The 12,128-nt window shown below is 61.2% G+C and overlaps 1 protein-coding gene across 1 annotated transcript in view; it reads right to left on the reverse strand.

Moving 5' to 3' along the window:
* Positions 1-359: 359 nt before the first annotated feature.
* Positions 360-12,128, reverse strand: part of CROCC2 (ciliary rootlet coiled-coil, rootletin family member 2) — a 63,830-nt gene continuing 52,061 nt past the window's right edge. Inside the window, 2 exon segments of the mRNA XM_088021988.1 lie at positions 360-446; positions 5,459-5,590. Coding sequence (XP_087878114.1) covers positions 360-446; positions 5,459-5,590 — 219 coding nt within the window.

A 12,128-nucleotide genomic window follows, 5' to 3' on the forward strand; every position in this document is an offset into this window, starting at 1 on the left:
AAGCTGGCCGGATGGGGCCTGGCGACCAGGGTCTGCCCAGATCCGTGCGTCCGAGCAGAAGCAGTGCCAGGCTGGGTGCGGGCTTGGCGGGGGGGTGCTCCCTGCAGCGGGGGGCGGGGGAGGTGCCACAGAGGAGGGTCCTGGAGCAGTGTCCCATGGGCCGGGGGGAGCTCTGTGCTCAGTGGAGTTGCAGGGCGCCTGCTGACACAGGGTCCCTGGGGCAGGAGTGGTGGGCTCCCGGCTGTGACTGAACAGCCCGGGGTCTCTGTTCTCCTGGCGGGGGCTCTGCTGGCCCTGGCGGCTCTCAGCTGTGGTGGGCTGTGGTGGGCAGGCCGCCCGGGGGCATTTGGCAGCAGGGCTCACTTTTTGGCCCGGGAGGCCTGGCCGAGGCCGGCTTATTGCTGCCGAGGCACCTCCTGGTCCAGCTGCTTCTTCAGACTGGCCACCTGGGGACGGGGCAGGAGCTCAGGTCGGGTGGGCAGACCCCGCAGCCCGGGCCCCCAGGCACGGGGTTGTGCGGAGCTCTGTGGCTCCTGAGGAGAGGGGCATGTGTGGGAGAGAAACATCGGGCAGGCAGACGGGCTCACCGGCTGCCAGAGAGGGACGCCACCCACACGAGCAGGTCCTGGGGACTGAGGCCATTGCGTGCCTGCAGTGGACAGACCGCCTTCCATTCAGGCCACAAAAGCCGTATCAGGATGATAAGGAAACACGTGCTCTTTGGCTTCTAAGTTTGGCACATGGGTCTCGGTGGGTTAGGGACGCTAACTTGGGGGTGACACTGGGTGGTCACTTTACCTTTCTGAGTCTGTTTCCCCAGCTGTAAAATGAGGGTTTTGACCCGAGGGCTCCCAGTTGTCTGACGGCTCAGAGCCCAAGGGTCAGCTCCAGCAGGTGTGTGAGGGGAGGGCTGGGCAGGTCCATGCCCAAGGCCACTGTTCTCCCCTCCTGACTCTGAAGGACAGGTGCAGGGACCACCTCTGCTCCAACAGCCATGTGCCAGGCACTACTGGACACAGTGACCCCTGACCCAGGAACTGTCCCCACCACTCCCCTTAAGGACACAGACAGAGTGGTGACCTGGCCCAGGATCCTCGCTCCGCCCCTCAGTGAGTGGTGGGAGTGACCGGATGGAGGTGGAGAGTGGTCCTAGTTTCTGCTTGGCTGCACCGGGGGGTTCCGGTGGCTTCACAGCCTGACTCTTGCCCCAGCTCCTCGTGCCAAGTCCTTGTGCGGAGGTAGGGGTCTGCCAGCAGGGGAAGGGGAGACGTCCCCACCCCACACAGGGGTGGCCCCTGGACTTGCCCACAGGCCTGCCTGACCCGGTGCTTCCCACACGTCTCCCTCTTCTGGTCCGTGCCTGGCTCACGAGGTCCCTCGACCGTGCTACCACCCCCATGGGGCCTCGGAGAGACCAGGAGAGGTCCATTAGCCCTGGGTCCTGGTTCCCCCTCTGCCTGTGACTTGAGGTGTGACCCTGGTAGACCCCACTGTCGTCTGGGGCCGAGCAGTGTAGGAACGGTCCAGCCCGTCCTTCCCATCTGCGTAGGCACACTCGTGGGGCTGTGTGCAGCCCCCTTCTGAGACCCCCTGCCCCTGGCCCACCCCCCAGCCCGGGGCGCAGGAAGCTCCGCCGGCCCAGCTGACCTGCAGCTGTGGGCTCGACCTCAGGGCCCTGTCTTCGTCCTGCTGCGGTCATTCCTTCTTGGCCCCTGGCCGGGCCGGGTCCCTGTCCTTCCTCAGCATCCCCTGCTCCATCTGCAAGAGCCCAGACGGCAGAACTTGCGGTGGGCTTCTGGTAGGGGTGTGGTGTCAGGCCGGCCACCACTCTGGGAAGCACTTGGAGGGCTCTGGAAAGGGCTCTGGGTCCCCTGCGAGCAGGCTGGGGCAGGCGGAGGCCCTGCAGCCAGGGAGGCGGCTGAAGGAGGGGCACAGGGTGGCCTGGCTCTGGCATCCGCCTGCCTCACGGAGCCTTGGTCCCCCGCACTCAGCTCCCAGTCCCTGCCCACTCACTGACCCCCATCCCAGCAAGTCTGTGTGCCCACCATCTGTCTTCCTTGGAGCTGCAAGTTGCCCAAGCAGAGCCCCTTCCTGGTGACCCTCCCCACCACGCCAGTCGCGGGGCAGGGGGTTAAATATCATGTGACCGAGGAAGCAAACACTTTCAACGGGAAGCCTGGTAGGGGCTCCTTTTGTCCCTTGTGGGGGGACAAAGGAAGGAGGAAGGAACTGACGCCCCAGGTCATGCCTTGTGGGTGCTTGACAAGGATGGTCTCCTTCCGGAAGTCCCTGGGCCGGTAAGGGGCCTGTCAGCAGCTGGGGCAGGATCAGAACCCAGGCCCTTCTCCGAACCAGGCTCCCTCCTCTGCCCTGCTGTGCCCACCCCATGGGTGCCTCCAGGCCAGCCCTCCGTTCCGTGTCCTCCCGGGGCTGGTCCCGCAGAGCCCGGAGCCATGGTGGCCCTGTCTTGCCGGGAAAGTTATGTAGTCAGTGATAGGAGGGTAGCGTTACAACAATAAGGGCTCCTTTCTTCTTCAGGGTGAGAAAAACAAAGAGTTCACTTCCACTGAGAAAGGAAGTCCTGTGTCTTTAAAAATCCAGCTACACTCCTGGAAGTGCATGTTAAAAAGAGAAGAGAAAAGTGAAATCCAAAATAAATAAACGGCCACATCCGGGTTTCCCCTCCTGAGACACCAATAAAGGGTTTATGGGTTTGGGGGCCCCTCACAGCTGACCTCCTGGAACTCATTAGCTGGTCCTCCCCTCCCCGACCTGTGCTGCGGGGGGGCCCCCAGCTGGCTCTGCTGCCCTGGGCCGTGCCTCTGGGGCTGGGCCACTGCTCCCAGCAAAGGCCATGGAGGAGCCGTGTTCCCGGGACCAGAGGGGCTGGCCGACCCTCCTTCCTGGGAGGGCAGGTGGCTCTGCAGGGACTGGCTGGCCAGTGGCTTTCAGTGGCTTCCCGACCTGCTGGCCTCTGTGCCTGCATCCCACCCCCGACCCTGTTCCCAGGGCCTCTGCCCCCACTGCCACCCCAGACCTGGCCACACCCCTCTGGAAAAGCCGCTTGTCCCCGAGTCCATGTCAGCTGGACAGTGTGTGTCTGGTGGCTGGGGCCTGCCCCAGGACACATGTCCATGCGTGCTTGGGGACACTCCTCTGGCGGTTCCAGGCCCAGCAGTGCCCTCGCCTGGTGGGGCCTCGCTGCTCTCCTGCGGGCTGTGCTGGCCGGTCCTTGTCGGAGAGAGGCTGGAGGCTGAAGGCAGCCGTCACTCTCCCGGGACCTGGCTGCTCCTTGCTCTTTCCTGCTCCTGCTGTGGCCAGTGGCCTCTGTCTTCCACTCCTCACTGGTGTCCATGTGCCGCACTGGCACCTCTGTCCTCCAAAGTCTGTGAGCTCTGGGCACCCACCTCCTTGTCATTCATTCCATAGGCTACGACTCGGCGTGGTGAGGCCACGCCTGGGATGTCTGGTCCCCTGGCCCCTCTGCCCTTGGGCCACAGCGCCCAGACGCGTGTGCCCCGCATAAAGCCGGTCTTTGCAGGTCTCGGTGAGCAGGGGATGCAGTGGCCAGCTCGGGGATCTCCCGGATCTGAGGCGGCCTCTGACAGGCCCTGGCTGGACGCTGCTGCCCGGGGCAGCCATGAGCAAGGAATGCCCTCCCTTCTGGGTCTGGTTCCCTTTACACAGGTGAGCCCACGTTGGCACACCTCTCTCACACCTTGCCGGGGCCGGCGCTGCGGTAGGAGGGGCTGCGCCATCCGCAGACCCCTGTGCCGCTCCCTTGCCTGCTCCCCGCACACAGCTTCCGGCCCCTGCTCAAGGGGACAGACGATGAGGGTCTCTGCCCAGATGGGGTCCAGGCATGCTCACTGAGGTTCTTGGTCACGGCCAGCCAGGCTGCCAGGGTGGCAGGACACATCCATATCCTCATCTCAGCGAAGCCTTGGGAAGACCGCCCTGCTCTGGGGACCATGGCTGAGGCCCTCAGCAAGCCCCAACGCCAGGACTTCTTTCTCACTTTGTGGACGGGGTCACTGAGCGGGAAGGGTCCGATGCCTCGGACACCAGGTTGTCGGCCCAGCAAAGGCCATCCCCAACCTCCCCTATTGCCTCCATATTCCCGGCTCTAGTCCCCACCCTGCCTGCCCCTGGAGGGGGCTGTGAGGGCGTCAGAACCCCAGGGCCCACAACGTGGCTGGCACCCTCAGGCAGGTGGCGGGTGGGCCTGCCACACACCCTGGTCCCTGTTCCTGTTCCTGTGGGGCTGAGGCAGCCCCTCCAGGACAAGGGAGCTGCCTCTTGGGCGACGTGAGGGGGAGGCCCCGCTGCAAGGCGGGCACCTGCAGGCTGGGCCCACAGAGCCCTAAGTGGGGGTGGGGCCTGGGTGACGTTCTGCCTGGTTCCAGGGACACCATTTCCTTTCTCTGGGCCCCAGGAAGATGCTCTGGCGACCCTCACCCCCAATTTCAACCCGAATAGCTTCACTTGGACCTGTTTCATACATGGGGACAGTGTGGCTGTCAGAATCCCTGGCCAGTGGGCCCCTGGGATGGGCCCGGCCCCTCGGCCTCGCTGCCGTTCCCTTTCCTTCTGCAGGTCTGGGGGCCGGCTCGCTGTCCTGCCTCGCCTTTACCACGGGTGCCTTCCTGGTCTCCCAATGTGTAGGCCTATGTGTACCCCACCTGTTCCCCTGGTCCAGTCAGTAGGGCCCTGACCCGGGGCCATTTCCAACATGGACAGCAGAATCGGGGGCTCCACAGGTAGGCAGTGTGTCAGGCCACAGAGCTCCCTGCAGGACTGTGGCTCAGATACTGGGGCAAAGCCGGGGCGATTTGCTATGACCTGCGGTGCCTCCCCAAAGAGAGCGAAGGTGGGGTATGACCACGAGGGAGGGGGGTGCGGAGGGTCACCCTCCAGCGCCAGGGCGGCCCTGGGCTTGGAGAGGGGTGCGCAGCTGCAGAGCAAGCGCTTTCCCAATCACCAGGTGCCTGTGCCTCGCCTCCCGCTGCCGGCCCAGCCTGGACCCGCTCGGACGCTCCCTTTCCCCGCCCCCTTCCCCGCCCCTTTCCCCGCCCCCTGGAGCCGCGGGCGGGCCCGCCCACCAGCCCCGCGCCCCGCGCGCGCAGCCCCGCGAGCTCCCCCTGCAGGCCGCTCCCGCGGGGCGCGCCTCCCTGCGCTCTGCGCCCCGCCACCGCTGCGGGTGCAGAGCGCTTGGGCCGGGCCTCCAGGCTCCGCTGATTGCCCCTGAGCTGCGCGTCCACAGCCGACCCTCTGTCGTAGGGGCGCTTACTGCGGAGAGGCCTCGGGCCTCTGACTCGCTCCCGCCTCAGTTTCCCCGTGTGTCTGGGTGGCTCCAGGTCTGAACCCCTGCCTCGGGCATCTCCCAGAGCCTCCCTTCAGGCCGCCAAGGGACCGATGATTCCCTAAAGGGAATGCCCCGCCCTCTGGGGCCCCTCACCTGCGGCAAGGGCTCCTGGCATCTGCGCTGCAGGCGGGCAACGTGCTCCTCCAGCAGCTTCGCTCTCTGGGCCAGGCTCTGGCCGTGCCTTCTGCTCTCATCCAGGGCCCTGTGCAGCGCGTCCAGTTGCTCCTAGGGAGAGGAAGGAGAGGGTCTCCTGGAAACACGGCTCCCTGGGAAGGAGAAGCCCAGGGCGTCGGCTTGGGCCCTGCTGCAGGTCGCTGGGAAGAGGCAAGAACAGGCCAAGTACAACGTGCACCCATCAGGCAGTTTCGGGTGGAACCATGGTGGGGAGGGGGCTGGGGTGCAGAACTTGCTGCAAGGCTCCACTTGGCAGGTCCTCTGCTGTGGTCAGAGAGGCCTCAGAGGACACACCTGGCATCGCTCCCCTGCTTCCAGCCCTTGGAACGAACATGACAGTCCTCCTGACCCCATGGAGCCTGTTGAGCTGAGCCCCTGTGCCCCCCTCCCCCCGCCTTCTGCCTCTGAGATCTACCACCACGTGCCTCCCCAGCCTCAGCCCTTCTGACCCTGCTGTGTCACAGCCCAGGAGCGTCCAGCCCAGGACACTGTCCCCTGCCCCACAGACCCCAACAGCCCAGGCAGCTGGGAAGGCTCACGGCCCTTTCTCCTCCCTCCACACCCACTCACACACCCCTGCCCCATGCTTGGCCCTTCTACCTCAGCCCACCGAAACCATCATCATTTGCTTGGGCACCTGTGACACCCTCACCTTTCTGTCTCTGGACAGGCTGCACAGGGTGGCCTGAGCACACATGTTAGTCTATATGTGGGGAGGGCACACTATGTGTACCCCACCTGTTCCCCTGGTCCAGTCAGTAGGGCCCTGACCCTGGGCCATTTCCAACATGGACGGCAGAATCGGGGGCTCCAGAGGTAGGCAGTGTGTCAGGCCACAGAGCTCCCTGCAGGACTGTGGCTCAGATACTGGGGCAAAGCCGGGGCGATTTGCTATGACCCGCGGTGCCTCCCCAAGGAGAGCGAAGGTGGGGTATCACCACCTCCCCAAGGCCCTCAGGATGAAAACTATCTAGGGAACATGGCTACCCCTTCAAACCCACTGCCCTGCTCACTCTCGAATGACAGCCCCTTGCTGCTCCTTGCCTGCAGCCACTGCCCAGTGCCCTCTCAGCCCGGGCCCACTGTGCTGGCCTCCCCGCAGTGATGCTTGGCCTTCTTTTGGCCAACCTCCCTGCTCTGCTGCAGCTGTCACCCCTGCTCTGAGCTTTCCCCAGGAGGACAGCGCCTGTTGTGTGTCCTGGGCCCTGGAGCGGGCCCACGGTGGGCCGGGAGAAGTCCTATGGGCAGACAAGCACAAACAAGCCTACAGGAGTCACCTGGGGAACTCGCCTGTGATGCCACATGGCTTTGTGAGACCAGGCCAGTTTCCGGGTATTGAAGCTTTCCAAGTGTTCCGTGGGGGAAGTGGCCAGTGCCTCTTGTACCTTGGACTCTGGAAACTCAGGGGTCACACCTGCTGGTGCTTCGATGGCTAAGTGGGAAGACAGAGGTGTGGCGCTAGGGGGAGTCCTGTCGTTTTCTACACGGGAGCCGGGGGTCACTTGGGCTCAAGGGGGCAAGAAGTGGAAGAACATGACTTGGACTCTAGAGACAGCCTGGAGGGGCCGTGTGGGGGCTGAGGAGCAGGCGGTGTGCCAAGGACTCCCAGGCCTCTACTGCTGGGGTGGTCCAGGACCCACTTACCAATCTGGGAAGGTGGGCAGGGGGGAGCCTTTGGGGGTGGAGGTTCAGAGTTCAGTCTTGAGGGGTTCTGCCTAGGAGTCACTGGATGTGGGGGACAGTGTCACAGAACCAGGTGGCTCTGGAGGCCCAGGGCACTGAGGGCCAGGGGAGGGGGGAGGCTGACCTGGTGAGAGGCCAGAAGGGGAGAGAACAGGTCCCGGGTCAAGTGGATGTTAGAGCAGAGGGGGGAGGAGGGAATGGCGGCCTAGGGAGGACCAGAGGGCTGGCAGAAATCAGGACGGAGAGGTTAATCCCCTCTGTGGAATGCCCCAAGAGGTCGGGCAGACACAGGCCCAAAGGAGACCCTTTGGATGGGACCAAATGTTGCTGATGACCTTTGCACGTGCGCGCGTGCGTGTGTGCGCGCGTGCGTGTGTGCGCGTGTGTGTGAGGGTGGAGGGAAGGGCGGCTCTTCCCAGAAGTCTGGCTGGGAGAGGGGAGACAGGGCCAGCAGAGAGGGGAGGGGGAGGGGCTGCAAGAGGTGCTTGTTTAGGAAGAGGGAGACCAGGCACGGAGCCAGAGAGGAAGGCCAGAAGGCACAGGGACCCCCTGATGAGCCTTGCAGGTACCAGCCCTCAAGTCACAGGTGCCTGTCTGGCTGGCGAACATAGCCGTGTGTCTGGGGGGCCTTCCCATCCCATCCCTCCTCAGTTGTCCCCAGGGCTGGCGTGACCGTAGCCCTGTGTGTGGAGGAGGCGGATTCAGAGGAGGCAGGAGAGTGACCCCCTGGCGGAGGGGGCCAGTGGGCTGAGCCTGGACGTGCTTCCTTTTGTCTGATGCTTTAGTACTTCAGAAATGGACAGTGGGGAGGCCAGTGCTTGTGCCTAAAATGGCAAGGTTTCAGCCTTCCCTGCAAGTTTGGAAACTACCATTTTCTGTTTGTGCACATTTCCAGGAGAAAAGCAGAGGTTTCCTTCAAATATGGCTTAAATATTTCATGGTATTTTAAAGAGGTCCAAACCACTTATGTGAAGCATTATGCTCCTCTTGTAATGACTCAACTTTTATGGAATTAAAACTAACCGTAATAATTGAATGGTGCACCCTTTGTGAACATTGCCTGCTGCGCCACTGAGTTCTCCTTTCCCGTGTCTTTGTGGTTCTGTGGTTCTGAGTCCTGGTGCTGCACGAGATGTGGGCTAGGCCAGCAAGCCTCGAAAACCCTGGTTCAGTCTGAGGGTCCAGGTAGCCTCAGGAAAGTGGGAACTGTAGCCCCATGCAGGGTCCTGCCCTCTGGGAGCCCTTGGGCCAGTCCCAGGAGAGCCCAGCGCCAGGCAGCGCTCAGATGTAAGGGGGACTCGGTCCCCTGGACGGGGGAGCCCAGGGTCTGGGTCCGAACACCTCTGGACTCTGCCCTGTGTGCCTGCCGGTTTGTCCATCCTTGGGCCAGCCCCTCCTGCTTTGACCATACCAGCCTTATCATCAGCTTTACTATTGTTTTTCAAAATTTCCATTAAAGATCTCAAACATATACTCTTCTCCATAAACTTTGTGATCAGCGTGCCCTGCTTCCCTCCAAACATATCGTAAAAAAATAGACAAAACCAAACCAAACAAGTGAACAATCAACCAACAACCTACAAACGAGGAACATACACACGGATCCATCCAGAAGCTGATCGAAAGATCCTAACTGCCCCAGAGCCTCACCCTCTCACCAGGAAAACTAGATGTAGCAACAGAAAGAGACCCAAACATGTCATCGTTCTTTTAAATAACCCTTTCATTAAGAAGGTAAAACGGAAACTCCTAGAAAACTGGTAAAAAGAAAAAGAATTCCTGTCAGAAATCAATGGCACGCACACCAACCCACAAGTGGGGCGAATGGGACAACATGACATGCTCTATTGAGAGAAAGCACGTAAATCCGTCACTTACTAAGTTTAAGAAATGAGGAAAATCACAACAATATTAATACAAGCCAAAATGAATCACTGCAGGTACAAAAAAATGAGAAAAGAGATAAAATGATTCTTTGAAAAGACCAATAAAACAGATGAACTGTTGGCGGGTTGAATTAAGAGAAACGAACAGAAGTCTCTGACCCCACGAAACAGACGCGGCCACAGATAGATAGGATGGAACCTCGGGTGTAAGTTCCAGCTCCAGGTAGAGCTCCGACGTAAATAAAATGTGAAACAAACAGCACGTGCGGGGCCTCGGCGATGCCTTTAAAATTAGGAGCGCGGAAGGCCAGCCGATGGGGCAAAGGTTGGGGGGGCAGGGAGCGACTATCGCCAAGAGGATGGAGGTGCGGGCCAGTCCCGCGCAATCTTCCAGGGCGGCTGAGCTGGGCTGGGCAGTGTCCCGCAGGGGACAGAAAAGGAGGGGAAGCCCACCAGTCCACTGTATGAAGAGAAAATAATCAGAACACCCAAACTCTGAGGAATTTGGTGCCCTGCAGGGCGCGGGGCGTCGTGTCCGGCCGGGTGGACCCTGCCCACCTGTGTGGCCTGCCTTGTCCAGTCTGCCAGCCCAGCAGCTTCTGGAACCGGGCTGACGCTCAGCTGGGGCCCTGGGAGGAGGGTTCCGGAGAAGAGGAGGGGTGGGTGCAGAGCCGCGGGGTGGCTCTGGCCGGTTTGGTTGGTGCCACGAGGACCCCTCTCGCCCCTCTGACGGGAGGACCCCCCACCCACGGCTGCCTCTCCCGGGGGTGTGTGTGGGCCTGCGCCCCCCACTTGCCCGGAGGCCACCAGCTGCCCGCAGGACCCCCCGCGTGCAGTGTGGGGCGCGTGTCCTGACGCTCTGGGCCCGTTCTGCATTGTTGATCTACTGAATTCCCAGGGTAGCCCTGGAAACGGGGAGGGATTTGCTCTCAAACAAGAATCTTACTGTTTGCATAGCACAGCCTACCATTTAATTAGAAAAATATGTTTTTAATTAACTTTCTCTTGACAAACACATTGGCTCATGTGAAACGGGGGTGGGGGGGGGAACCCGGTCCGTGAAAGTGAAAGCAGTCCTGTCAGGCGCAGACCTCGCTCTAGCACACCCTGGCGGCCTGGCCTGCTGACCTGCTGAGGGCCGCGGGGCCTGAGCCCCTCGCCCCCTGCACACACTGCTGCTTGGATCTGCTCTTCTTCGGAAAGGCCTGGGGCCTCTGGGCCTCCGGTGGGTCTGAATCCCCCTCCCAGGTGCCCACCTCAATGGCCAACAGGTTACAAAAATTGGGAAAAACCTTCCTCAGGGCTGGAGACCAGAGACTTTGGAGGTTCCCACAAGATGGAGGCAGACGGAACCAAGTGGCCTAAAAATAGGAGAATTACCAGAATTCTAGGAACAACTTGACATGATGCTGATAGATTTTGGCACCCACACTTCACTGAAAAATTGAGTCAATTCTTAAGGAGAAAAATGAACATGGATAGAGAAGATCTGAACAACGTCCGAGCCCTCTGCACTCATGTGAGGAAGCCTCGCATGGAAACCTGCCAGAACCCTCGGGACGCTGACGCAGAGCCCGGGCTGGAGGGGAGGCCTCCAAGGCCCCCAGTCCCCTGGCAGGCAAGTGCTGGAGAAGAGGAGCTCGGGACGCCCCCCACCACAGCCAGCCATGCCCCTGAGAACAGGGCCTTCACCCTCCCGGTCCCTGGAACAGGAAACTTCTGGGACCGCTCTGTGCTGCGTCCTCCTTGGTCCCGCAAGCTCCCCACAGCCCCTGGGGGCTCCCCTTTCTGTCTGTCTTTCAGTGTCAGCCTGAACTATCTGGACAGGGACACGTGAAGTCGCAGGTGGGTCCTCCCCACTCCTGACTTTGAACCAGACCCCCTTCTTTTTTTTTTTTTTTTAAAGATTTTTATTTATTTGACAGAGAGAGACACAGCGAGAGAGGGAACACAAGCAGGGGGAGCGGGAGAGGGAGAGGCAGGCTTCCCGCGGAGCAGGGAGCCCGGTGCGGGGCTCGATCCCAGGACCCTGGGAGCATGACCTGAGCCGAAGGCAGACGCGTAATGACTGAGCCACCCAGGCGCCCCCAGACCCCCTTCTTTGAAGCCAGGCAGAGGGAAAACATCTCGACGGTAGCAATCAACTGTGGTTGAAGAGACAAAGTCAATCTGAGGGGTCAGATCTTAGGGTCTTGAATGAAAAGAAAACGGACTTATTGCAAGAAATGGGAACAGGTGTCCGAAGATGTGGACCAACCGTCTCAAGAAGGGGATGCCAAGGGGGGGAGCCAGAGTAGGAACAGTCGAGATGAAAACCACAAGGACAGACCCAGGGTGGGGTTAGATTCGACACAGCAGTCAGATCAGCTAACCTGGACGAAGACCCTAAGTTCTCCGGGACACGGGCGAGGAGCCAGGCACAGGATAAAATAACGGAGGAAGCAAGTCAATGTTTTGGCACATTTTTGAACTTCAGAGATAAACGGGCCTTCTGGCTTCCGCTCTGGAGGGAACGGTTCGAACAGCCCACAACACCCCTACCTTTCTTGAACCCATCTGAGGATGAGGTCACAGTGCAAACAACAAAAGACATCGAAGTAGAAACAGACCCCTCCCAGAGAGATGGGCTGCGAGCCTCATTCACCGGTGTCCCCTGCACAGGTGAGGACCTGCTGACGTGCAGGGCCCCCTCTCCTTGCAGGACATTGGCAGTGCGACCTCTGTGTCGGTGGGGCTGAGATGCCTGTCCCGCCCTCCAGGTCCCATTCAGTCCCTCTGCTCTGCCGCTCCCATCAGCAGCATCTATCCAGGGTGGGGCCGGGGACCCTGATTCCCTGAGACCCCTCTGGGGGGGCCTGTGTTCCCTCAGCTGGTGTGCTGGTCCCCATGCCTCCAAGGGCCTCAAAGAGCTTTCTGGAAATGGTAGCCTGGCAGCTTCAACTTCCCAGACCCAGCTGCTCCCCAGCCCAGTCCTGCTGAGGCTGCTTTGACTTGTGGCCTCGGGTGGGGTGCAGGGCTCC

Source organism: Eumetopias jubatus, unplaced genomic scaffold, assembly GCF_037043125.1.
Source record: "Eumetopias jubatus isolate StellerSeaLion01/CBP00866 unplaced genomic scaffold, mEumJub1_p1.0 scaffold_3, whole genome shotgun sequence".
In the NCBI taxonomy this organism is placed as follows: domain Eukaryota; kingdom Metazoa; phylum Chordata; class Mammalia; order Carnivora; family Otariidae; genus Eumetopias; species Eumetopias jubatus.